Genomic DNA, 27,947 nt, shown 5'->3' with positions numbered 1-27,947 from the left:
TAGAACTTGACATGGAACAACAGACTCATTCCAAATAGGAAAAGGAGTACATCAAGGCTGTATGCTGTCACCCTGCTTATTTAACTTACATGCAGAGTACATCATGAGAAATGCCGGACTGGATGAAGCCCAAGCTGGAATCAAGATTGCTGGGAGAAATATCAATAACTTCATATATGCAGATGACACCAACCTTATGTCACAAAGCAAAGAAGAACTAAAGGGCCTCTTGATGAAAGTGGAAGAGGAGAGTAAAAAATTTGGCTTAAAACTCAACAATCAGAAAACTATGACAATGTCATCTCAACCTATCACTTTATGGCAAATAGATGGGGAAATAATAGTAGACTTTATTTTGGTGGGCTCCAAAATCACTGCAAATGGTGACTGCAGTGAAATTAAAAGACGCTTGCTCTTTGGAAGAAAAGTTATGACCAACCTAGACAGCATATTAAAAAACAGGGACATTAACTTGCCAACAAAGGTCTGTCTAGTCAAGGCTGTGGTTTTCCCAGTCGTCACGTATGGATGTGAGAGTTGGACTATAAAGAAAGCTGAGCACTGAAGAAGTGATGCTTTTGAACTGTGGTGTTGGAGAAGACTCTTGAGAGTCCCTTGGACTGCAAGGAGATCCAACCAGTCCATTCTAAAGGAGATCAGTCCTAAATATTCATTGGAAGGACTGATGTTGAAGCTGAAGCTCCAATGCTTTGGCCACTTGATGCGAAGAACTGACTTATATGAAATGACCCTGATGCTGGGCAAGATGAAGGAGGCAGGAGAAGGGAACAACAGAGGATGAGATGGTTGAATGGCATCACGAACTCAATGGACATGAGTTTGAGTAAACTCCGGGAGTTGGTGATGGACAGGGATGCCTGGCATGCTTTAGTCCATCAAGTTGCAAAGAGTCAGACATGATGAGCAACTGAAACAAAATAATGAGGCCTTTTCCTTGACATATCAGGATGCATCAAAGATCATTGAAAATGGAATAAATTCTTAGCATATGTTTTATAGTCATTTACTATCTTACCCTTGTATCACTAGTATTATTAATCCCATATTTGCAGAAACACTGGTATTTTAGAAAGAATTCTAAGATTGGATTCATAATCAAATCACTGTTACCTGTCAGACCATATCTTTCGGTTGTCACTATATGTTGTACTTATATCAGCATTTATAAAATGGGGGCAAAAATGCCTATCGCCTTTAATTCATCTTAGAATATTTGTGAGGAACAAATGAAATAATATTGCATGTCACTATTAATAGTTTCAGTGCTAGTTTAACAATCATATATAACTAAGGAATTCTGCTCTTTTATGTTACAGTGCTTTGTCTGCCAACACTTAAGTTTAATAATTTATTCTGTTAATTTTGTGTACTCCTCCCAAAGGGAATCAACATCTGTCCTATCTTGTAAATATACTTTATTACCATAGACACTCGGTGCACATATGAGTTTGAACCTATGCAGTCTCACCATAGAATACATTCAAAATACATATTCTAATGGTGAGTCTCGAGTTGTGAAATGTATTTTGTGCAGTTAGATTTTCTGATGTGCTGCTTACATTTATTGATATTCTAAGTTTCTATAGATTCTATAGTAGATTGACTTTTTACTAGAAAGACTGAAGTAGTCTCCCATTCCAAAGTCTTCTAATATGGCAGTGAGATTGGTATACTGAGCTCATTTGCCCCATCAGGTCACCAGAGTGTTATTTACTAAATTTCTTCCCCTAGAAATTATTACTTAGTTTAGTAGGATCTTATTGGTCTGTCCTGCTGGGCCCCAAGGAAAATAATGTTTACTGTTGTAATCATGACAGAAAATGTTCCTCACTTGTAGGAAGTAGTTGTTACTTTGTTCTTTTTGAATCACAAAAGTAGGTTTATATATTTTATGAAATATCTATCAAATTTGTTATTGAGAAATCCTTATAAGCTGAATCTTCTCTTAGCCACATCCCTGCTCCCAGAAACACTTCTACTCTCGTCTTCGGGAACTTGCTTCACCTTTACCAGATAAATTCTATTCTTTGAAGCTAACTAGGTATTTTGGGGGTAGATAGATGGTAGGCAGTTGGGGTGATTTATTGAAATAATTCACTCCCTATTGATTCTCTCATTTTCATGTAGTCAGAAGTATAAGAAAGTAAGCCAGGACCTTAACACTATATTATTAGCTTTCATATGACTCTATTTGAAGTCCAAGTATAATAATAATTTTCATAATAAGTTTAATTTGCCTGTAACAATCATATAATTTTAGTAAATAGTTCCTATACATTTGTTTACCTCTAGTCCTGTTGATAAAGCAGGCTTCGTGATGTTTGTTGGATCTGAATGTGCTAGAAGCATCTTTTATTTACATAGAGTCTGCTATAAGAAAAGTATATCCAAAAATCTGAATGTTTCAGGAAAAAAAAAGTGCTACATAGTTTTTAAGTGAGATTCAATTAACACAGGAAGAGTGAGTATCCTATTTAAATTTTACAGTGTAAATGAACAGATTCCATTTTCTGCATAAAATGAACTCTGTCATTTAAATAAACAATATCCTATTTTCCAACAGTTCATGTTCATCACATTCTTTGAAGTGGGGGGCTACCAGTCTTAGAAGATAAAACAGGAATTTTATAGTTATCATTGAATATCCCAGGAAGAACTTTGGAAATTAACAGTAAAGATCTAGGGAAACTGCTTGTTCTTAGCAAACATAAGGAGAATATTTAAGTAGTAATTTTTTAACCTGTCCTGTCACTTAACCATGCTTTTTGTTCACCATGATCTTGTGATCAAAATGTATAACCATCCGGTACCTGCAGATGAACTTTGAACATTCATAATATTTGTGGGATTCTTTCTTGGCAAGATTGATTAAACACCTCTGTAATATATGATTACTTTTTAATTTTAACCAAGACTGAAAACAATGGTTTTAGGTTTTTGATTTCTGTTCCCATAACCATGCTTCTAAAGAAATTGTTGTTGTTGCATCTTTTTGAGGCATCTTTTTGATTACAGTCCTAATGCTGTAGTCATTGAACTTTTTGACTATGTTTCCACATTCCCTTCAATTCCCTACAGTTTACCTCATCCAGAATTATTGATTTAGTTCTTTCTGTTTTCTCACAAAGTGGCTTTTCTAATTAACTCTCTGCTGCTACTCTGTATGTCTTACTTCCCCTCTGCCCTTTTGTTAATACCTGTTCCAGTGTTGATCTTTTTCTTTCTGCCTCACTTTTGGTCAGTCACATAGCAGTCTCTAACCTAGCTGTTCTAATATCCCCTGTTTTTAATCTTCTGAGAGCTCTTTCATATCTCTTGTGGGTTTATTAAAGTCATCTTAATGCAGTTTTTGACAGTTCTCAGTACTAAAGTTAGACGTTTGGTGCCAGCCACATGTGTAAGGAGTGCTTTTATACAAGAAAGGCAATGAATATCTTGACATGATAAAGACATTTTTAGAGACTAGTATTATTCTTTACTGTCTAATAAGCTTGACAATTATAAATGATTTCATTTACTGTTGAAAAGGATTACTGTTTTGAAGCGTGATTCATTTTATTTTTCTTGTAGCACATCCAAAACAACATATTGTATAAATTTGTCCTCAAAATATACTAATTGATTCTGTTGAACCAGCACATTTTCCCGTAGTATGTAGTTTGTTTTGGTATTCACTTCTTTTTGTAAACAGTAAGAATTATAAAAATGCAGTAAAATAAGGAAAGTCATTTGTCACACTACATTTGAATAGTCATGAGGTGCTTCCATTTAAGTGTGTGTTAGTAAGAGTATTAAGTTGCTTAATTCATCTAGTGTATAAATGTATGTACATTGTTACATATATTTATATTTGGGGGATTTTTTTTCCCTTCAGTTGACAAAAAATGGATGAATTTCTTGTGCAGAATGTTATGGTTTCACTTCATTCCCACCACCATTCTGGTATGTATTATGTAGCCTTTTAAAAATTAACCCAAGGTCATTTTTATTAAATAAACAATTAATTGTAGAAATTGTTGGTTTATTTCTATTAATTCCAGCTCTTTTCAGTATTTTTACCAATTTGTTGTTTATTAAAATTCAAGTGGTGAAAATTATTTGTTCATCCTCTTTGGAAACACTTCTGAGAATTTATCTTGGAAATACAATAAAATTAAGAGAAAATTAATTTCCTGTAGGGTTTTTTTTAATTATCTGCCTTTCCCCTGAGGACTTGGGTAGGGTAGGCGGTAAAATGTGACACTTTATAGATTTCACAGAGATGGATGGAAAATACTGTTACTGGGAATAGTAATAACATGCTTACAGGATGCTCGTTTTCCTTTCTTTCAGCATTGCTAACCTGAACAGGTCCTGCACTGCGATTGGCAAATAAAATAGAAAATGAACTTACAAAAGATAGCAATTTAGTAAATATTTGAACAGAAATTAATGTTTAACAAAAAGATGGTATAAAATAATATTTGAACAAATTTGAGATCACAGTTAATTACTTTTGGAAAAAGAAAATAGCATGCAACTTCCTTTTAAAATTTTACCTTTGGTCTTTAATGACACATTAAAGGGCATTAAAAGTAATCACATCAGTTCACTTTGGAATCATGAGCATTTCTTGGTGTTTTTTTAAGAAATGAATATATATCCACATTTAGAAGATATTATAAACTGTGCAAATATTCACTGAGCATTTCCTTTGCTAGGTACAGAGTGTTATTTAATTATTATGCAATATATATTGTATAAAGGTGTTGGGTTTTGGGAAATGTATCAAAATATACAAAATGCTCTGCATGTGCATTTCCATCCTGTGATTGGATTTAGAAGTCTCGATAGAGGTATTTTGTAGATATGTCTCTCTTCCTAGATCTGAATAATTTTGAGATATGAAGGGAGCATTTCTGCACCTCTCCAGTGACCTTTAACTATATGATAGAGCTCCACTTTCCCCTCCCCCACAAAGGAAAGACAGTCAAATAACCCTCAACTAAAAATTAAAAGGACCTTAATTTTTCATTGGTGAAATGAGACGTACAGACCTAAGGTAGTTATTTTTCCTTTCTCCTTTCTTTTTCTGCCTTTTTACTCCTCTTTTACTTCCTTCACTGTCATTATACCTTGAAAAAATACCTTATCAAACTGTAGGCAATTCCATTTCTCATCACTAATTTGTTTCAAGGCCTCTTTAGCCTAGTTTGTAATGATTAGTCTGGATAATAAGGAAAATTGTGTTACCTCCAATATATGCTATAATTCATTATTTTTAGTGTTTTTCTATTTTCTATTAAGTAAATAGGTCCTCTATTTACTTCATCAGTTCTTTAACTTAGTAGATAATGCAAAGAATTATGCCCTATTTTTACACTGTACAGTTACGTCTCAGTGTAATCAAGAGCCATATTTATGTATTGATGTCTTAGATGAGTTAGCCAGCATCTACTCAGAATTCTTTTCTAAGACTCATGACACTTTGAGTTTCATTTCTACTTTAATTATAGAATTTCATGATTTGAAGGAATTCTTGATGAACATTTATTGTACATATTTATGGCTGAAACCAAGTGGAATATAAAGATGAAAATTACACAGAAGTAGAAGACAAGATTCTTATTTCAAAGTATTTAATAATGTCTCTCATTATTCAAAATGTATTATAATTATCATATATGCCTTATGACATGCTTTGTGTTTGTATTTAGTAGCTTTGGATTCTCACAAAAATTCTTTTTGACAGAGTAGATATAGTTTTTCTTTACACACAAAGAAATTATTAGTTAAAAAAATGAATTGACTCCCCCAATATATAAACAGCAAGTGTCAGCATAAAGACCTAAAATGAGTTCTCCTATTTCCAAATTAACTGAATTTGCAACCATTCCGTATTGGCCTCCACAAAGGAAACTAGCTAACATTCGATTCTTTCAGTTTTTGCTTCATGTTATTTTGAAACTGTTGTTAGATGCAAAGACATATAGGATGTGTTATTTATTCTTGATAATATTTTGATTAAATTTCCATCCTTTTCTTTGGTAGTATTGGTTGTCTTGAAGTCTACTCTGACTGATGTTAACATAGCTACTCTTTCTTGTGATTGGTGTTTGCTGAAGGCTGTCTTTTTATATCCTTTTATTTTTAACCTGTCTTTGTATATTTAAAGTGTGTTCTGGTGGAGAGTATATAGTTAGAGTTTACATTTTTACCCATTATGACAATCAAGATTTAAACTGAGTATAATTTCTTTTGTGCTATTTTTGTCATACTTACATTTTATTTCTGCATATGTGATAAACCCTGTTATATGCATATTGTTATTTTTACTCTGCACAGGCAGTTATCTTTCATAGAAATTAAAAGATGAGAAAATAATCAAAATTACCTTACCTACAAATTTACCATCTAATGCTCCTCATTTCTTGTGTAAGTCCCATTTTCCATCTGAAATTGTTTTTCTTTAGTCCAAAACTCTCTTTTGTTCCCTCCAGTTCCCTTCACTGGAGGTCTGGTAGAGCAGAATGAATGATCTTAGTTTTTGTCTAAGAAAGGATTTTCTCTTTATTTTTGAAGAATATTTCACTGGTTATGGGATTCTTGATTGAAGTTTTTCTCTCCCTGCATTAAATACATGCTATTTGATTATCTTAGGCTTGTATTTTTTGACTGGGAAGTTTTCAGTCATTTTAATACCTGTTGCCTTGTGTACAATGTATCTGTTTTCTATCTGCTTAGGAATTTTTCTCCTTTAGCACTTTAATTATAATGCACTTTACTGTGGTTTTCATTTGTCTATACATTGTCTTGTATATTAAGCTTCTTAGATCTGTGTTTATAGTTTTAATAAAATTGTAAGTTTATACCACTCTTCCTTCAAATATATTTTCTGTTCTTCCTCTTCTGGGACTATAGTTACATTGTTTAGACTACTTGATATTTTTCCACTTTTCTCTGTTCTTCATTATTTCTTTTTTTCTGTTCTCCAAATAGTTTTTATTGCTGGGTTTTCATCTTAACTTGTCTTTTCTTCTGCATTATGTAATCTCTCTATTCCATTGAGCAAATTTTTCATTTCAGATACTGTATTTTTCAACTCCACAAATTTGACTCAGCTCATTACGTGTTCTTTCTTTCTTACCATATTTGCATTTTCCTTTAAATCTCAAGGCTATTTAAGAATAGTTATTTTAACATCTCTCTGCCACTTCTTATCTTTCATTTCTAGATTTGTTTCTATTGATTGATTTTCTTCCTCATTAGCGATCACGTTTTCCTGCTTCTTCATATGTCATAATTTTTTTTTTTGAATGCTGGACACTGTGATTCTTATGGTTTTATATGTCTGGATTTTTGATATCTTCCTTTACAAGTGTTAAATTTAGTTCCATATAGGCAGTTACTTGTGGATATTATCAAGGCTTTTCTTTTAGATTTGTTAGGATGGACCTAAAGTAGTTTTTGAGACATAGGAGATGCAGGTTTGATCCCTAGATCGAGAAGATCCCCTGGAGGAGGGCATGGTGACCCACTCCAGTATTCTTCCCTGGAGAATCCCATGGACACAGAAGCCGGGTAGGCTGTGGTTGATAGGGTTGCAAAGAGTTGGACACGACTGAAGCAAGTTAGCACGCACGCAAAGTAGTTTTATTCTAGACGTAGTTTAGTCCTTTTATCAATACTATGGCTCTTCCCTCTGGTGTTTCTACAGAGTGTCCTAGCTGTTCAGTAAGGTCATGACACGATGGATGGTCAGAACTTATATTTCTCTGTCCCTGCACATGTGCAGCTTAGTATTTGGCATCAAGGGGATCTCTACAAACATTTCTGGATCTATTTCTCTACCTAACTTGCTTTCTGATACTGTCCTCAAACTTCAGGTGACTCAGCCTTCCCCAAATTCAGTATCTCCTCACCTCATTGAGGTCACGATGCTCTGCTTTGTTTCTCCATTCCTCCTCTATATTCTGCATCCTGGTCTCCAAGATCATCATAGGGTTCACTGTATTTGTTTTCCTTCTGTTAAGGAACAGAATCGCATGATGCCTTTTTGTTGAATGACTGAAAATACTGTTTTACACATTTTCTCTACTTTTCTACTTGTCTCCGGGGGGCGGGGGGGGGGGGATTTCCAGTAGTATTTACTCCGTTGTGGCCAGAAGTGGAAGTCCTTTCATATATTGAGATATATAAAATACAGATGTGAATTCATAAAGGATGTTAGTGATTTCTTCTCTCCCATCTCATTTAATGTTGCTCAGTAAAGTAACCATTTTTAGAAATTTAGTGTGCATTCTTCTATCTTCCTTTATATATTGAAGCATATTTGTATGCACATGTGCCCATATATGCAGATATATACGTAAATCAAGTTACATTGTAAGTCTCTGGAGAAGGAAATGACAAGTCACTCCAGTGTTCTTGCCTGGAAAATCCCATGGAGAGAGGAGCCTGGTGGGCTATAGTTCATGGGGTTGCAAAGAGTTGGACACAACTGAGTGACTGAGCACACACTGTTAAGTATTTTTCAGCAACATTTTCACTTAGAATATGTCTTAGATCTGGTTTTTTCAGTCACAAATAACTAACAGTCAAATATAAAAAGGATGGGAAACTGTTAGAGACTAAAAGAGAAAGAAAGGAAATATCAACCAAATGTAACGGGTAGACCTTGTTTGGATCTGGTTTGAGCAAGCCAACTTTTAAGAAAACATTGGAATAATCAGAGACATTTGAACAATCAGGGTTTTATATGATATTAAGGAACTGTTAATGTTTTATTTATGATGTTAGTATTGTATTCATGTTAACAGTAGTTCTTTTCTCTTAAGAAAAAATGAAATATTACCAATGAAATGCTGTAAGTTCTACACTTGTTTTTAAATAATCCTGTGAGAGGCTGAAGAGGAAGATCTGGTGACAGTTGTTTATGTTGGATGATGAGTACATGGGGTTTATTATAGTATTTTTTTCTACGTATAAGTATTTGAACTTTTCCACTGTGAATTTTTTAACTAAAAAATAAATGTAGCATTCACAAGCCAGGTTGAAGAGAATTTCATCAACCATCAAAATAAGTGTGGAGCTTTCAGAATTTTCACTCTAAACACTTGAAGTGTGTATATACATACATACTTGCAAGAACATTACAGAATTTATTCAGCATAAATGCTACATTTGATTTGGCCCTTTGGACCCAGCACGTACTTAGGCTGAAATTGGCATGAACCTAACAGTTTTCATTATAAAGCATTCTTGGGTTTATCGGTACCCTAGAAAGCCCTTCGCAGTAGCCCTGGCACTGCGCCTGCACTCTGTCGCAGGCACCTCTCATTGGGTCCTCCTATTTGCTTTCCAGGTGCAGCAGGTGCAGACCGTGCAGCAGGTGCAGCATGTCTACCCAGCTCAGGTGCAGTACGTGGAGGGGAGTGACACTGTCTATACCAATGGAGCAATGTAAGTTCATATGGGGGAGTCGTCCTCATTCCCCTCTCGGAGAAAAGGAATGCACTTCCTGACACCTTCTGCCCATCCCAAGTTATTTCCTTGCTTTCACAGTACTTTTTTTTTTTTTTTTTAACCAGAGTACAATTATTGAACTTAAACTGGTGTTTTGAGCCTTGTTTATGTTTGTTAAAAATGTGTTCATTTTCCTCAGTAGAATATTTTAAAAGTATTTTGACATTTCTACCCCAGTAAAATTTTAAATTGTTGTACCCATGAATGGTTTTCTCTAGGTTGAGAAAAACATATCCCCTTGTTGGTGATTTCTGTATCATAATATAACCTTCTAAAATCCATGCTTTTTGTTTTTATCAATAAGGTGAATTTTTGTGTGTCTTCTGTAAAGTAATATAAATCTACTGTATTAGTAGATTAGGAGGAGGTTTTTTTTTTTTTTTTGGATTTATTAAATGAGGTACTTAACTACTCTATGTAAAAGTGCCAGATACTCAATAAATCTTATTTTCCTGTCTGAAGTTCCCCTTCCTCCCCAACTCTCACTCCATCTCCTTTGCATCAACAATAATGTCAGTTTGTATATTTTTTTCATTAGAGTTTTTCAGCCACTTTGAGATTCAGGATGTTATTATAAATAAAGGGACTAAGAACTGTTATAAGTCACCACGTTTGTTTTCATTTACCACAGGTTTTTGTTTGCAATCTGTTAGATCTCCCGGTCTGAAATGAACTCAGATTCTCTTATTGACTCTTCTGCCCCAGGCTGCTGTGCCTTAGGTTGAGAATCTCTGCTTTCTTAATTCTTACTGCACCTCCTGTTTCCTTGGGTGATTTTATAGACCCCCATGACACCAACCTGTAAGCTCCATGAGGGGCAGGATTTTTGTGTGTTTTTTGTTGTTATTTCACTGCACTAAATCTAACAGCAGAAGTGTGTGTAGTACGTAGAAAGTGCATTTATTCTTATTATAGCTAAACATCTTAAAATCCTGGTTTAACTATTAGTTTTATAATCATGGTCAAGGTACTCAACTATTCTGTGCTTTTATTGTTCTTTCCTGGAAAGTGGGAGGATAATAAACTTACTCTTACTGGATTATTGTGAGGATTTAAGGCAGAGTATGTAAAGCAGCTTGCACAGGACCTGGTTTACAATGGATGATACAAAACTGAAAGTTCTTCACTGATCTTGACTCATCGTCTCTTTTTTCTTATTGCTTTTGGTCACTGAATCTGCATACATCACCACCGCCTTTAGAACCTATATTAGCTATAAAGTAAAATGTGTCTCTCTGTCTTGGTTTTACCCCCCCCCCCTTCTTATCTCCCTGGCTTCATCTTCCATCTGTTCTGGGAACAACCAACTTTGTACTTGTTTCCCCTTTCATGCCTCTGTATTATTGGACACGTGGTTTGTTTCCTCTGCTGGAATATCATTCTCTACTTCTCTCTTCCGTTCCCAAACCACTACACCCAGTATAGCAATATCTTTGTAGACTGACATGTCACATCCTCCTTTGTGTTGTGAACCCTGGCTGTCCTCTGCAGGTAACTTATTTGTCTCCTGTACAGTAAAAATAGCAATGTACCCAGACTCAATGTACACCAGGGACTTCCCTGGTCGCTCAGATGGTAAAGCATCTGTCTACAATGCAGCAGACCTGGGTTCAATCCCTGGGTCAGGAAGATTCCCTGGAGAAGGAAATTGCACCCAACTCCAGTACTCTTGCCTAAAAAACCCCATGGACGGAGGAGCCTGGTGTCCATGGGGTCGCAAAGAGTCGGACACGACTGAGCGACTTCACTTTCACTTTCACCCAGACTCTTAGTTCCACCATGGTGCAACAAATCCTTATATATATTTATCATACTAAGAAGAACTCTTCCTGAATGGGAATTGTTGTCATTTTGTTATTTTATTTACATCAGTTTAGGTGAAGGGCACATAATGAAGGATCAGCACATTTCTGTTACTCTAGTGAATCTATAACACTTTATATATATTAGACACACTGTGAATATTCTTTACCTCTTTGTTGTATAAGGCCAGGACATTCTGGAGCCTGTTTTTGGAATTTCTACCATAAATCTAAACTCTTATTGGCATTTAGACCAAAAAAAAAAAAAATGAGGATGCCTGCCACTTGGTCCTTTATGGTATTAAGGAATATAAATGGATTTCTAGACACTGCTGGAGGTCACTCAGTTGTATTGTTGCTGCATCCTTGTCTGTAGTATATTTCCTTCCAGAACCTCAGAGTAAAATCATTATATTTTCTACCTTTGTTTGCTGCTGCTGCGTCGCTTCAGTCGTGTCCGACTCTGTGCGACCCCATAGATGGCAGCCAACCAGGCTTCCTGTCCTTGGGATTCTCCAGGCAAGAACTGGAGTGGGTTGCCATTTCCTTCTCCAGTGCATGAAAGTGAAAAGTGAAAGTGAAGTCGCTCAGTCGTGTCTGAATCTAGCAACCCCATGAACTGCAGCTTACCAGGCTCCTCCGTCCACGGGATTTTCCACGCAAAAGTACTGGAGTGGGGTGCCATTGCCTTCTCCAACCTTTGTTTAAGGAAGTACTATTTTCTACCTAGTTTGTTCTCCTAATTCAAAGACATCCTAGGTAATGCCTTAGCAGACCCCACTGGAGGGCTACATTATCACTCTCTATTCCATAACGTTTTACCTTATGTTTATTACTGCAACCAATTAGCTAAGAAACCAAAAAAATATGACAGAGATTTAAACAAATTAGGGCTTTTATTTTTGTCAAAAAAAATCCAGAGTTAGCATATTGTACAAGTAATAGCACTATGTGTGCAAATATAAAATAAGCCTTATTGAAGAGATCTTACAAGGTGGCAGACAGCAGATACCTCTAGTAAGACTGGACAATACCGTGGAAATTGCTCCAGTAGATCTCTGGCCTCACAGAGTGCTCCATATTTCTAGGGGGCAGGGGTAGTGAACATTAACTGGTTATTTAGTAGAAAAAACATGGCCTTCTTATCTAGGGAGGAGTGGGTGCCTCTAAAGTTCAGGTCCCCTAGCCTGTTCTTCCATTAGGATTAACTCAGACCACCTGAGCCAGCTTAGTGCTAAGCTACCGAAAGATGACAGGAAATGAGCATTTAGGAACATCCACAACCGTACTTCCTCTCAGTCTGTTGCTGACATTAGCAGCTCAGGGATATCAGGGCAAAGATTTGCTGGTATGGTAGTAAATCTGCTTTGGTAGCAGCCATCATAGCTGTATTCCAGACAAGAAGACAGAAGGTGGAAAAAGAAGATACATTATATATGTGTATGTACATACGTACATATAAATATGTGTGTACACACACACAGGCTTTCCCAGAAACCCCTAGCTCCATTTTTGTTTATATCTCATTGGCCATAACTCTGTAACAAAGTAATTAGCTGCAGAGGAATCTAGGAATGCAGCTTGGTAGCTTTTGTGTCTATATGGTAGATGACAGCAAAGGAAAAGGATAGTTAGAATGGGTGTTGAGAGAATTAACTCTGTGGTATCTATCAGTCATTTATCATTGGCCCAATGTAGAATAGGGTGATTGCTAGTGTGTGATTTTGTAAAAGATAACACAGCCTGCTTCACTCTCTTCATTTATGGAATATGGAGATAGTTTATCCAAAGTGTTTTGTATAGCTTCTGAGAAATTGAATGAAAACACTCACTAAACATTAGTTATTACCATACAGTTTTGCTCTGTAGTTATTTTTTTTCTGAATTCTGCATATTGCCTTGCACCTTTTAAAGCTATCTCACCACTGATAGTAGGGTCTTCTATATGCGTAAATATGAGATAGTGATTCATTCATTCACAAAACCTTAGAAAAACAACATCTCTAAAAGTTGACTCTTTAAAATTATAGGGCCCATTAAGTGCGGAAATAATTCAAAGTAAATATCTTGTGCCAACATATATTTTCTGTGGCCCTCAAACTCAGTTAGTTAGATCATGGCTAATGAGGTCTAGGTCACGAGTTCATTTGCCACAAAGTCCAATTAGCTTTGATCCAGTCTGTGTGCGCCCAGATTATATCCTCAACTCCAGCTAATTATGTCACAAACGTGCACCCTTGGTCAGGATAAAGAAGATGCATCCTTAAAACCTTTCATTACAATTTCAGTTTTGGTGCTTCTGACTAAAGATTCTATAGCATCATTTTCATTTTTACTAAAGAAACATTGTGTTGCCATGAATTACACTCAACATTTTAGTAGCTAGAGGACTATGAACATATTTTTAAAATATAACAAGAAAATTTTTCAGCTTAAGCTATTTCAATCTTTCTGTAATTTTGCAGTGCTGACATTTAACTATGTACAGTTTTTGTCTCTAAAGTTCATTTTAGAGTCTTTCTACTCTTTATATTTGATGCACTTCCATGTGTGTTAGAAGAGTAGTCCATATTCATTTTCACCACAGTGAATTAATAGCCAGCTAGTGTTTGATCCCTGACTCAGATCATATTGAGAGTCCCACTTCTGTGTGATAACAAATGCTTTTTGCTAGTTGTTCTCCCAGAAGATCGGGATGCTGATCTTTATCATGAACTTTCATGCATCCAGTACATGGCCCTGCAGCCTGTGCATGGTTAGTAAATCCTGGTTCGCCGTTGCTCCTGTCACCAGCAGCCTTGCCAAGTAGCCATAATGCACAGGGTTTGACTCAAGAGGTGATGGTAGCCCTCACAGATATGTGTCATCGCTTATAAAAATGTGTAATCCTTATAATTTGGTGATACTAACGTGTTTACTTTTTTTCTCTGTGACTATGGACAATTACTGGTAGCATAACAGGATTAATTAATGGGAGGCAGTGAGTGAACATTTCAGTTGAAACTGCTTTTCTGTACTGAGTGTGGAGTAGAATAGCTTTTTACTCAAGGGAGAAGGTAATCTAATTCACTCTTGTTCCTATTTATCATTACTTCTGTAGGAACACACATTTATGTATTTCCTGGCAATAGTTTTCCCAAGAATATTTTTTACTGGGCTGGTTCATAGTCTTGTCCATTGCTATAGATTCTTACAATTTATGGTATCTAATAATTTAGTCTACTGTAATGAAACTAGCTGGGAAACATTGCATACCATGTAGATAGAGTCCCATTCAGTTGAAATTTCTTGATGTAACTGAGAAATCAGTTTTTTTAAATGATGAATTTTTTTCTTTCCCATCTCTGTTTTTTGAATCTCACTTCCCCCACTTACTCCATCATGTTAGTCAAAGTGGAAATAAAGACATCATACTATATCTTGTCCAAATTAAGAAATATCTTTTGAAAACACTTTTAATTTTCTCATATCAACCACTCTTTGAAGATTATCCCCTGGTTAGAGATGATCAGTGTTTTAAAATGTTAAGATTTTCATTGTGTGGATTTCTATTGCAATAAGACTTGACCGATAGGAAGCATTCTCATAATCTTTAAATTATAGATTTATCAAACACAATAGGTAATTTATCAGATGTGTTTCATAAAATGTTAGTTCTCTAAAAAAGTTCTGTGATGACGCAAGCAGAAAAACACTACATGAACTTCTCTTGAGGACTCTAATTTTCTGTTCGTTTTTTAAAGATTCTGAGAAATCCCCTAGGAAAGAAATGTGGTGTTTTAAAAACTGATCACAGAACTCTCATCTGAATCATATCTAATAACATGGCATTGTATACTTTAGGAGGTGGTACATTAATGATATATTGACAATTAGTAGATTTATTCAAAAAGAAAATTATATAGTTAGGGTATTTTCTGAAGCCATCCAGTTATCCTTTCCATATACTTTTTTTTCATATTTTATTTTATTTTTTAACTTCACAATATTGTATTGGTTTTTCCATATATCAGCATGAATCTGCCACAGGTATACACGTGTTCCCCATCCTGAACCCTCCTCCCTCCTTGTGCCATCCCTCTGGGTGGTCCCAGTGCACCAGCCCAAGCATCCAGTATCATGCATCGAACCTGGACTGGTGACTCGTTTCATATATGATATTATACATGTTTCAATGCCATTCTCCCAAATCATCCCACCCTCTCCCTTTCCCACAGAGTCCAAAAGACTGTTCTATACATCAGTGTCTCTTTTGCTGTCTTGTATACAGAGTTATTGTTACCATCTTTCTAAATTCCATATATATGCGTTAGTATACTGTATTGGTGTTTTTCTTTCTGGCTTATGTATTCAAAAAGAAAATAATATAGTTAGGGTATTTTCTGAAGCCATCCAGTTATCCTTTCCATATACTTTTTAATTGATTAATTGTTGTTTAGTCACTGTGATGTCTTACTCTTTGTGACCCCATAGACTGCAGCACACCAGGCTCCCCTATCTTCCACTATCTCTCAGAGTTTGAGTCGCTGATGCTGTCTAACCATCTCTTCCTCGGCCCCCTTCTCCTTTTGCCCTCATTCTTCCCCAGAATCAGGGTGTTTTCCAAGGAGCTGGCTCTTTGCATCAGGTGGCCAAAGTATTGGAGCTTCAGCATCAGTCCCTCCAATGAATATTCAGGGTTGATTTCCTTTAGAATTGACAGGTTTGATTTCTTTGCTATCCAAGGAATTCTCAAAATTCTTCTCTAGCACCACAATACAAAAGCATCAATTCTTCATGCTCAGCCTTCTTTATGGTCTAACTCTCACATCTGTACATGACTACTGGAGAAACCATAGCTTTGACTATATGGACCTTTGTTGGCAAAGTGATGTGTTTGCTTTTTAATACACTGTCTAGGTTTGTCATAGCTTTCCTTCCAAGTAACAAGTGCCTATTAATTCCATGGCTGCAGTCACCATCCACAGTGATTTTGGAGCCCAAGAAAATAAAACCTGTCACTGTTTACACATTTTCCCCATCTTTTTGCCATGAAGTAGTTGGCCTGGATGCCATGATCTTTGTTTTTTGAATGTTGAATTTTAAGCCAGCTTTTTCACTCTTCTCTTTCACCTTCATCAAGAGGCTCTTTAGTTCCTCTTCACCTTCTGCCATTAGGGTGGTATGATCTACATATCTGAGGTTATTGTTATTTCTCTCAGAAATCTTGATTCTAGCTTGAGCTTCATCCAGCCCAGCATTTCACATGATGTACTGTGCATATAAGTTAAATAAGCAAGGTGACACTATACAGCCTTGTCATACTCCTTTCCCAATTTTGAACCAGTCAGTTGTCCCATTTCCAGTTCTAATTGTTGCTTCTTGATTAATAAAGAACCTTAAAAAGGATACTCTTCAAGTTCATATTTTCTCTTTCAGTGAAATAGTCTCAGGATTTTCAGGTAAAATTATGCATTCTTATTATCATTTAAATGTTCTCTGCTTAGAAGAAATGGTTGTATGGTGTTTCTATGATTGAGATGAAGAGGCTGCTTTCTTTATGCTGTCTTCTGCCTTCGGTATGACTTGGAGCATTCAAGAATAATCTGTTTCAAAACTCAAAAATATTGTTTCATGCTAGCCAACCAGAGATTATGTACCACATGAATGCAATTTGTTGATTCCAAATAATGTAGCTACTTCCATGTAGGGCTTTGGTGACTTTCACAAAAACTTCACAACGTAAAACTATTTAAGGCAGAGTTCTTGGTTTCAAGCAGCAGAAACCAAGTCTGGCTTATTTAAGCAAAACAAAAAATTTATTGAAAGATATTTGTGACTCAGAATTTTCAGGAAGTCTGAAGAAACAAGCTGAAAAAAAATAGGTACAAGTATTGTTAAACAGTAGCTAGACCAAAGGAAAAACTGCACGCCAGGAGTTGTCCAGTCAGAACACCACACGACCACAACCCTCTCAAACGCTGCTGGCCACTGCTGCCACTGGATTCCAATCAGAACTGTGCAACCTGTGTGACTGATTTAATGAAGATTCCATGAAATCATGTACCTCTGTCCTTAACAACACTTCTCCCCATTCTCATATTCTCCTAGCTCCCAAACTTTTTGAAAATATTTAAAACTTATTCATTCTGACTGCCTTTAGTTATTTCTTCAGTCTGTCCAATCAGACATATACTGCTATCACTATATGGAAACACCTTGCAATAAGATCACCTCCTATTATTATATCTAATGAACATGTTTCAGAATCATATGTTTTGACTATAGCAGTGTGCTCTGATTGCCACTCCCTTTTCTCATGGTCTCCTGTTACCTCTCTGACCTCAGGCCTTTCTTTAGGTTGTTTCTCTGCCTGGAACATTCCGTTACCTCCTTGAACTCCTATCCCAGCTTAAAATAACATCCAGACTTCATTCCACGGTCCATCATGATGTCTTTCAAGCTTTTTAAAAAACCATCTCCAGTGAGAAAACTAGATGTGCAATTTTTTACTCAGCTAAATATACATAGGCACACACACATGCTGTATATGCATATGACAGGAAAAAAAGCTTCTCAAAATAATTCTTATCCTCCTAGGTATAATATGTTCTAATGTTGTTTAGTCTCTTTTAATGCTAGTGTGACCCATTAAATTGTGGATCATGACCCACGAAAAAATTTGTTTACTTACATGTTTAGTTTTCACCTACTTTTTAAACCTCATTTTTTCTCTAGTGTCCTCATTCATTTTAAACAACCACTCTAGACTTCTAGTTTATTCCTAAATACCGGGATCTTCCCTGTGTCATGGCTTTTGTACATGCTACACTATCTTCTTGATATATCTTTCTTCCTGTTTTTCATAAAACTAACTTCTTTTCATCCTCTAGTTTCAACCTAAATATCTCTTCTTGGAAAGTAACAGCACTTGATTACTTGATCTAATATGTGCCCTTCCATTTATTATACTTTACTATGCTATTTTTCTCTTCTATAGGTTTAGCAAACTATCTAATGATCTTATTCCCTTTTTTATTTTGGACCACCTACTTCTTATGTAACCTTTATATGAGTAGAGGTCATGTTCCTTTTTTCCCAGGTGCCGTAAATATTTCTTAAAAGAATATGTACAGAGTAACCTGAAAGCAATAAAAACATTGTACCAATGTAAGATATTATAATGATCATCACTACTACATTTTACCTTCATATTGAATTTTATGGTATGAAATTTGTAAGGTATTTTATAACCTTAATTTGCAATTTTTCATACCATTGCTTTATTTTGTAGTTGACTAGCTTATTGGTGAGAGGATATTCAAAACCTAGGTAAAACACAAAATGCATAATTTAGAGATATTATATATCTGGACTTATGGATAAGACACCTGAAGATAAAACAGAAAAATTGGTTATAACTAAAATAAATGGACATAATTATTGTAGTGAATAAGCAAGGAGTAAATAATTAGGGTCATGCTTAGCCAAGGTATATGCTGAGGCATGATGGGATGCAACAGCACTAATTTACTGAATTCAGTGGATCAGAGTCCTGACATTTACACAGAACCTGATAATACCTTCAGCTATAAAGAACCTTCTGTCAGCAAGTATGGGCATATCTGTGTGTTTACATTCATTACTGGATACATATGCAGAACAATGGAAAGATTTCTCTTCTGCTATAGAATAATATGACATAGTGTTTTCATAACAGTCTGTGGCAATCAATAAAGAACAAACAAACAAATAGGCATGGTTCAAACATGCACAAAATTGCTTGGGAATTTAGTTGTTTCAGGAGTGTACAGTCGGAAATAGTTAGTTGCTTTCAATCTGATATGCCAAAAAGTGAGTAATTTTCTCAAACATATGTCTTGGGGATTTCTGGGGGAAATAGTGTGCAAGCAGTAACTCTTATGTATTCATTATAGCAGTATGAAAGACAGCTGATCTTAGGTATCAGAATTAGAATCATTATTTCTAGTTCCTAAGAAAGAACTGTTTGTTTTTGTTGTTGGCACTTCTTTTTTTAAACAAAATGTCTTCAGAATTTATCCAGGAGCTTAGAGCATTTAAAACTGAAAAGATATTAAGGAATTAAATTCTGCCTGACTCTGGCTCTGGCTCCAGAAAGGCCTCCAGCAACTGAGTTAGTACTTATCTTCTTACTCTTGAAGAGCAATGTCTGAGAACATTGCGGTCTGCCTCTGTTACCCAGTCCAGTGTTGAAAAGTCTCCTCTCTTCCACATTGCAAGTATTTAAGTGCCGGAGACAAATTCAGCAACAATTTGTGACACTTCATCTACAAATATAATTGTGCCCTTTTCCCCCCTGGAAATTACCAATCTTTACCCCTGTGTGTGCTTACACAAGCTTTCTTCTCAGTCCCATGGGTCATGATTGAGTAATGAACATAGTTTATGGATTAGACATACTCTTTAGTGACTTTCACTCTTCTCCTGTCCTTTGCTCATTTTTTTAGCTAATGAATCATCTCCAGCTAGGGGGAAGTATGAAAATCAAAGCTCTTTGCTGCTGTATTTTTATGCTGACTTGAGGGCTATAGAGCTTTTATATATATCTGTGATGCATTTATTTGTATTGCTATTGTTCACTGAGGACTAATTATATAAAGGAATCATGCCCAGAAGGTGGCGTGATTTAAACCCCTTGGAATGATGCTCTTATAATAGAACTGCAACTTCTACCATCATAGAACTTCCAGAGTCTTAGTGTGCAATGGTAAATATCCTCCAAAATAGTCTGACCTTTGCCATCTCTCTTTCTTTACCAGTGCAAGTACATCTTCTGCAGATCCCATTCTGAGTAAGACAGGAGAGGAGTCGGGTGCTGATAAACAGTTAGCAAAGTGTAGTTGTAGTTCACTGGCTCAGTCATGTCTGACTCTTTGTGACCCCTTGGACTGCAGCATGCCAGGCTTCCCTGTCCTTCACCATCTCCTGGAGCTTGCTCAAACTCATGTCCATTGAGTCAGTGATGTCAGTGATGCCATCCAACCATCTTGTCCTCTGTCGTCCCCTTCTCCTCCTGCCTTCAATCTTTCCTAGCATCAGGGTCTTTTCTAATGAGTCGGCTCTTTGCCTCAGGTGGCCAAAGTATTGGAGCTTCAGCATCAGTCCTTCCAATAATATTCAGGGTTGATTTCATTTAGGATTGACTGGTTTGATCTTCTTGCAGTCCAAGGGACTCTCCAGAGTCTTCTGCAACACCACAGTTCAAAAGCATGAATTTGTCAACACCCAGCCTTCCTTATGGGCCAGCTCTCACATCCATATGTGACTACTGGAAAAGCCATAGCTTTGACTGTATGGATCTTTGTTGGCAAGGTAATGTGTCTGCTTTTTAATATGCTCTCTAGGTTTGTCATAGCTTTTCCTTCAAGGAGCAAGCATCTTTTAATTTCATGGCTGCAGTCACCATCTGTAGTGATTTTGGAGCCCAAGAAAATAGTCTATCACAGTTTCCATTGTTTCCCCATTTGTTTCCCATGAAGTGATGGGACCAGATGCCATGATCTTAGTATTTTGAATGCTGAGTTGTAACCCAGCTTTTTCACTCTTCTCTTTCACCTTCATCAAGAGGCTCTTTAGTTCCTCTTCACTTTCTGCCATTAGGGTGGTGTCATCAGTAGCTCTGAGGTTATTGATATTTCTCTCAGAAATCTTGATTCCAGCTTGTGCTTCTTCCAGCTCAGCATTTCTCATGATGTACTCTGCATATAAGTTAAATAAGCAGGGTGACAATATACAGCCTTGACGTACTCCTTTCCCAATTGTGTAGCAGTCCATTTTTCCATATCTGGTTCTAACTGTTGCTTCTTGATCTGCATACAGATTTCTCAGGAGGCAGGTAAGGTGGTATGGTATTCCCATCTCTTGAAGAATTTTCCACAGTTTGTTGTGATCCACACAGTGAAAGGCTTTAGGGTAGTCAGTGAAGTAGAGTTGATGTTTTTCTGGAGCTCTCTTGCTTTTTCTATGATCCAGCAGATGTTGGCAATTTGATCTCTGGTTTCTCTGCCTTTTCTAAATCCAGCTTGAACATCTGGAAGTTCTTGGTTTATGTACTATTGAAGTCTCACTTGGAGAATTTTGAGCATTACTTTGCTAGCATGTGAGATGAGTGCAATTGTGCAGTAGTTTGAACATTCTTTGGCATTACCTTTCTTTGGGATTGGAATGCAAACTGACCTTTTCCAGTCCTGTGGCCACTGCTGATTTTTCCAAATTTGCTGGCACATTGAGTGCAGCACTTTAAAAGCATCATCTTTTAGCTAAAATATAAGAAACTCTTAAATAGCAATAGAAAGTTTGTATGTTACCTGTACCACCTTTTGTGACTATTCCGCAATAGTCATTCATAAATATCATTGACATATTTAAAAGTTAAATTCTTTTAATGTGATTAAATATTTGAGAGAATGGCTAATTGCATATTCCAAATCCAGTTTTTTACCAGCTGTGTGCTTTGGATAAAGCTGTTTATCTAGACTTCCGAGTATTCGCCTTGTCTTTGCAAATAGAAATAACAGTATCTATCTCATAAAGTTGTAATGAAGGTTAAGTGAGTTAATACCTGAAAAGCACATAAGATCGTACCTGTTGCATAGTAAATAATAAATATTAGCTTTTAATAGCTATTATTATATGATTGATTTGTAAAATCAACTTACTACTGGAAAGCATACTTAAGCGTTTTGTTCAGACTGTGAGAAGGAAAGTTGACACAGTTTTCTGCATCTGTCATAGTGTTTATTTCCCTGTATCTATTTGTACATCTTACTTGATTTTACTTAAATACCAACATCATATTGTGTTAAGTGCAGCTAAATAGAGTCACTGTCATATTTAGGGGACGTAAGATGAACTCATTTCTCTTTTTATCCAAATTTAAAATCAACATGGCTGTTTTATTAAAATAAGTATATACTGAAACAAATACATAAATTAGATTTCCAGTTGGAAAATACAGCAGTATTGAGAAGAAATGTGTATTTTAAATACTTTTCTATGTGTAAAAAAAAAACAACAAAAAATATTCTCTATGGAGTCGTTTCTGTCATCATCCGAAACTAAAACTTATACCTGATCTGTGGTGGTTTTTTCTGGAAAGCAGTAACTTTACCCAGTGTTGAATACTTTTCAGTTCAGTTCAGTTGTTCAGTCGTGTCCGACTCTTTGCGACCCCGTGAATTGCAGCACGCCAGGCCTCCCTGTCCATCACCAACTCCCAGAGTTCACGCAAACTCATGTCCATCGAGTTGGTGATGCCATCCAGCCATCTCATCCTCTGTTGTCCCCTTTTCCTCCTGCCCCAATCCCTCCCAGCATCAGAGTCTTTTCCAATGAGTCAACTCTTCGCATGAGGTGGCCAAAGTCCTGGAGTTTCAGCTTTAGCATCATTCCTTCCAAAGAAATCCCAGGGCTGATCTCCTTCAGAATGGACTGGTTGGAGCACTCTTATTATTTTACTGAAATTTGCATTAGAAATTGCAATATAAATATAATTTATAATGGGTTAAATGACCTATTTTAAATAATACAGAAAAATCTTAAAATAGTTTAGCCCAATTTCTCATGCTTTAACAAAACAGCAAAAAAAGAACATATGTTTTAGAAATTTATGAAAGTGACTATTATGCCAAATATACTTTGAAGTAGAGTCATATTTTATTTGTTGATTAGTGAGCCCACTATGTAGCAATAGTTATGTTAAGTGTTAGGATACAGATGGGAATAAAACATAATTTCATGGGAGTATGAAGACTTAAGGTAATTAACAGTGCATTGAGAGTTATATTTCAGGTATGTGCAATGGGTTAGGAAAGTATAGAGAGCAAAACATAACAGTCCTGTAAGGAGTGGCCATAGAATACAAGGGGTGCAGAGGAGTAATTCTGAGATAAGGTGATGCTTGAACTGAGAGCTTAAGGGTGATTTAGGCAAAGGAAGAGAGTTGAAGACATGTAAAGGCTTTCCAGACAGGGGAAACCCTACACAATATAGCAGAGAGACAAGAGAAGATAGTGCTTTACAGGAGATCAGCATCAAGGTCAGTGTGATGTGAGCAAAGAAATCATTTGAAGACATGGCTGGTACCAAATCCGGAGCTTGTGCCAGCATCGGCCCTGAGAAGACAGGTCAAGGGTTGTGAATTTCTTCCCAAGGCAAGAGAGAATCACAGAAAGGTTTTTAAGAAAAGCTTAATTTTCATATTTTCCTTTTAGAAATATTCCCCTGGCATCAGAGTTGAAGATAGATTGGAAGAGACCCAAATAGAAGAAGGAAAACTAGTTAGAAGGCAATTTTAATGGAGAATATTATGAGTTAAAGGACCCCTGATAGCTCAGTTGGTAAAGAATCCGCCTGCAATGCAGGACACCCTGGTTGGATTTCTGGGTTGGGAAGATCCGCTGAAGCAGGAATAGGCTACCTACTCCAGTATTCTTGGGCTTCCCTTGTGGCTCAGCTGGTAAAGAACCGCGGGCAATGCAGGAGACCTGGGTTTGATCCCTGGGTTGGGAAGATCCCCTGGAGAAGGGAAAGGCTACCACTCCAGTATTCTGGCCTGGAGAATTCCATGGACTGTACAGTCCATGGGGTCACAAAGAATCGGACATGACTGAGAGAGTTTCACTTCACTTTACTCACTCATTATGAGTTAAGGCAGTGAGTACAAGAATGGAAAGGAGAGTTGGACAATTGTTTTGGAGGTAAAGTTAGTAGGACTGATGTCAATCTGAGCAAGAAAAGTATGCGTGCACTCAGTCATATCCATAGACTGCACCCTGCCAGGCTCCTCAGTCCATAGATTTTTTTTTTTTTTCAAAGCAAGAATACTGGAGTGGGTTGTCATTTCCTCCTCCAGAGAGTCTTCCCAACCCAGGGATCGAACCTGCATCTCCTCGCCTCCTACAGTGACAGGCAGATTCTTTTACCACTGAGCAAACTAGGAAGTCCTGAGCAAGAAGAGTTAGCAATAATTTCCAAAGCTGAGTGTTGTGGTGCTGCCCTCTGCTGAGAGGGGGGAATATAGGAAAAAGAGCAGGAGAGAAAAGAATTCCCTTTTAGGTATACCTTCACTTTTACATAGGAGACCTCCCAAATATCAGGGCTTCCCTAGCAGAGATACTTAAGTGACTCTCAGAAATCTAGATTTAAAACTCTTAAAGTATAACCTAGCGTTCTGCAGTCCATGGGGTTGCAAAGATTCAGACACACCTTAGAAACTGAACAACAACAACAACAGTGAAACTAGAAAGTGAAGAGAGTGGAGGTATGAACTTACGAACATGCATATGGTCATGTAGTATATGATCAAACTGTATGGTCTGGATAAAAGTGAGAAGAGATAAGAGCTAAAATTGGAGACCTGAGAAAATTACTATTTAATATGCCAAAAAAAACTGAGCCTCCAAAAGATTCTTGAAACACTGTGGTTAAAAAAATTAAAAGGTGAAAGAGACATGCCATAGAAACTAATGAACAAGAAAGATTAAAACAGAAAGACCTTGCATATACATAGAAATGTCCACAGACATCTACAGCAAATTGTCAGTACTGGCTCACTCTGAGATGTAGTGTTGAAGAGAATGACCAAAAACACTGGGAATTTTAATTTGATGTTTGAATTTTTAAAAAGAAAAGTATTTTACACCTTCCTACTATTTTTTACACTTCTTGAGAGCCTACACTAATTGCAAAATAAAAACAAAAGTCATGTTAAAATGTACAATATAGTCAATTGAAAATTAAAATTAAATCCATCAAACAAGCTGCTTAATCAGAACAGGGCAAGGAGGGAAAGGGCAACATGGCATAGTCAACAACATTGTACTGCAGATGAGTCAAGAAAGATGAGGACTGACAGCAGCCTTTTAGCTTGGTATTTAAATGAGGTCACAAGTGACCTTATTAAAAGCATTTTCAAAGAAAGGCTAAGGGCAGAAGCTTGACTGTTATTGTTGGAAAGCAGAAAATGAGGACATGAGGTGGCATAGTCATCTCATTGAGGAGAAGCTTGAGTGTAAAGAAGAAAGAGTTAGGGATTTAGGGCACATGCTTTGCTCAAGATCCTGCCTAGTGGTTAGAAAGAGATTCATGCATACTACCTTAATCATGGAGGTTTCCTGCAAGTCACCAGCAGTGTGAAGTAGTTTGGGGAGCTGACTTGTCAACCCCTATTCATTCCAGATCCCAGCTTTCCTAAAACTGGGATTTGCAGGAAGTTTTATAAGAAATTTAAGAAGTCACACAGCAGGATTTCCTGAAGGGACAAGACCTGAGCTTATTTATACACTTGAGGTAGGCCCCAATAGTGGCAAAAACTCTATACTGTGCAGAAAAGTGTTGAGGTACTTCTAAATAAATGTACCTTTAATTTGGAAAGTAAGCCCAGCTATTTCTGGGAGTGAAGTTTCACACAAAATGCAAAACTCACCATGTCCCAAAGGCTAAGCTGATATATTTTAAACATGTATTTACCCTGGAAAAACAATAAGATAATATAAGTAAATTTCTTTCTTTTCTTCTTCTAAAGCCGAACAACAACTTACCCTTACACAGAAACACAGATGTACAGCCAAAACACTGGAGGGAATTACTTTGATACTCAAGGGAGCTCTGCACAGGTGACTACCGTGGTCTCGTCTCACAGTATGGTGGGCACCGGTGGGATTCAGATGGGCGTCACGGGAGGACAACTCATCAGCAGCTCTGGAGGAACCTATCTGATCGGCAACTCAATGGAGAATTCTGGACACTCGGTGACACATACCACTCGGGCTTCCCCAGCGACAGTAAGTATTTTAAGTTTTTATTTGTTTAATTCAGCTTCTTGGTGGCTTCTTCCATACACTTTTCTCTTTAGAGAGAAAAAAAAAAAAACACTGGGCTGGGGCAAGAATGTGTTGAGAAGTTTTAGCATGTGACTTTTTCTAATGTATGTTAAAATCTGTGCTTACAGAGTAAAATTAGGCATGCTTACCCATTTGTGAAGTTATTTTACATTGAACCGGAGGGACACTTTGGGAAGCACTGACAAAGGCCATCTAGACAGTGATTTTCACAGTGGAAAGGGAAGTACTTGCCACTTATCAAGGCCTTAGGATGAGTCCTTTGCCACTTTCATTTTCATTCCAGTGAAAAACGTTTAATAATTTGGCTCTGATCATAGGTGTGAGCAAATAATAACTTAGGAACACAAATACATATTTGAGTTTTCAAGTTTTTAAAATTTAATATGTTTATTTTGACACAAGATATTTTAATGTGCTAAAATGGTATGATAGAAATAGTAATAAAAACCTGTGCAATTTTTGATGTCCTCAAACTCTGTAACCTGGTCTTTCCTTTTTACTTCAGCTAAGCATAGGGAGAATAATCATTTAGAACCACCTAGCCAAAGTAGAAATGGAATTGATTTTACAGTTGTTTCATATAAAAGGGGCCTGGAAATTTTACTTAAGTGCATGTACCCCTTTTCTGTACTCCTACCATATAATTTGTTCTTATAATGAAATAGAAACAAATAGAAAATAATTATGTGAGAGTCTTTACATTTTTCACTTTGTGTATTTTCTTCATGATATAATATATACTTGGTAAGTATTTTCTCTATATATTTTCTGTTTGTAATGATTACCATGTATTCATACCTTCATCATTTAGTATCTTTTCCCTAATCTGTCTTTAAAGCCCTTTATTTTTAATTAACTCTTTCCTACTAACATCAGAATAGATGTTCCATTTTTTTCTTTGTGTTTTTGAAGCATTTCTAATATCCATTTCCCTCTTGCTTTTAATAACACTAAATATGGCATTTCTAAACCTTTCAGTAACATCGGTATATTTATGTAGATTAGAAACTAAATCATAGATTCTCTTGACCTCAGTTCTTTTGTCAATGAAATAAGGGATTAGTTAGACTAAATGATTTCCTAATTTCTTTTCAGCTTTAAAATCATATTTACAAAGGAATTGTAAAATATTTTGGATGTAAAATAACTGTATATTTCCCATAAAAGGAAAGGCGATAGATTAGGTGCCAGTACTTTATAACGCTGCTCATAAAGGTCACCCAGACAGTCTTTTCAGTGGAAAGGGAAGTACTTGCCGCTTACAAAGGCCTTAGGAAATCTGGGAAAATGGAGAGGAAGAGTCCCTTTCCCACTTTCATTTCATCCACCTCTCTTAGGCTGGCTTATCACTGCTCCACCCCCACCCGCTCCGGCTTCACCTTCCCCAGACATTCCTGCTTGCCTTCACATTGATTTCTAGCTGGCTGTTAAACATCCTCATGAGCTGGATATAGGCTTACTAAGTTTGCTAGTGGTAACACTACTGAGATAACTAAGTTGATTATTTCAGGTCATGTGTTCAGGTACAGATTTTAACAGGGTAAATTTTATAGTTTGATTTTTTTTCTTTCTTTCCTATATAGAATATAAAAAGTGGCATGACTCCTTAAGTTATCCATTACACAAATACAGTGCAATTTTTGTTAGACCAACACAAAATAATTGACTTATACCAACTGGAAATAGGGGGAAAACTATTTAAAAAAAAACAAATCATCAATTCCTAGTATCAGTTGCACATATTAATTTACACTTT

At 36.4% G+C, this 27,947-nt stretch overlaps 1 protein-coding gene across 4 annotated transcripts in view; it reads left to right on the top strand.

Annotated features, from left to right (window-relative positions):
• RFX3 (regulatory factor X3) overlaps positions 1–27,947 on the top strand; it is a 337,712-nt gene that overhangs the window by 197,323 nt on the left and 112,442 nt on the right. For all 4 annotated transcript variants that reach the window (XM_005896759.2, XM_070375833.1, XM_005896758.2 and 1 more), the window contains 2 exons: positions 9,365–9,462; positions 25,873–26,131. In XM_005896759.2, the coding sequence (XP_005896821.1) occupies positions 9,365–9,462; positions 25,873–26,131 (357 nt within the window). The remainder of the gene's footprint in view (positions 1–9,364; positions 9,463–25,872; positions 26,132–27,947) is intronic.

This window comes from Bos mutus, chromosome 8 (assembly GCF_027580195.1).
Source record: "Bos mutus isolate GX-2022 chromosome 8, NWIPB_WYAK_1.1, whole genome shotgun sequence".
NCBI classification, from domain to species: domain Eukaryota; kingdom Metazoa; phylum Chordata; class Mammalia; order Artiodactyla; family Bovidae; genus Bos; species Bos mutus.
Note: the sequence above shows the minus strand (reverse complement) of the source record. Positions and strands in the feature narration are given on the sequence as shown.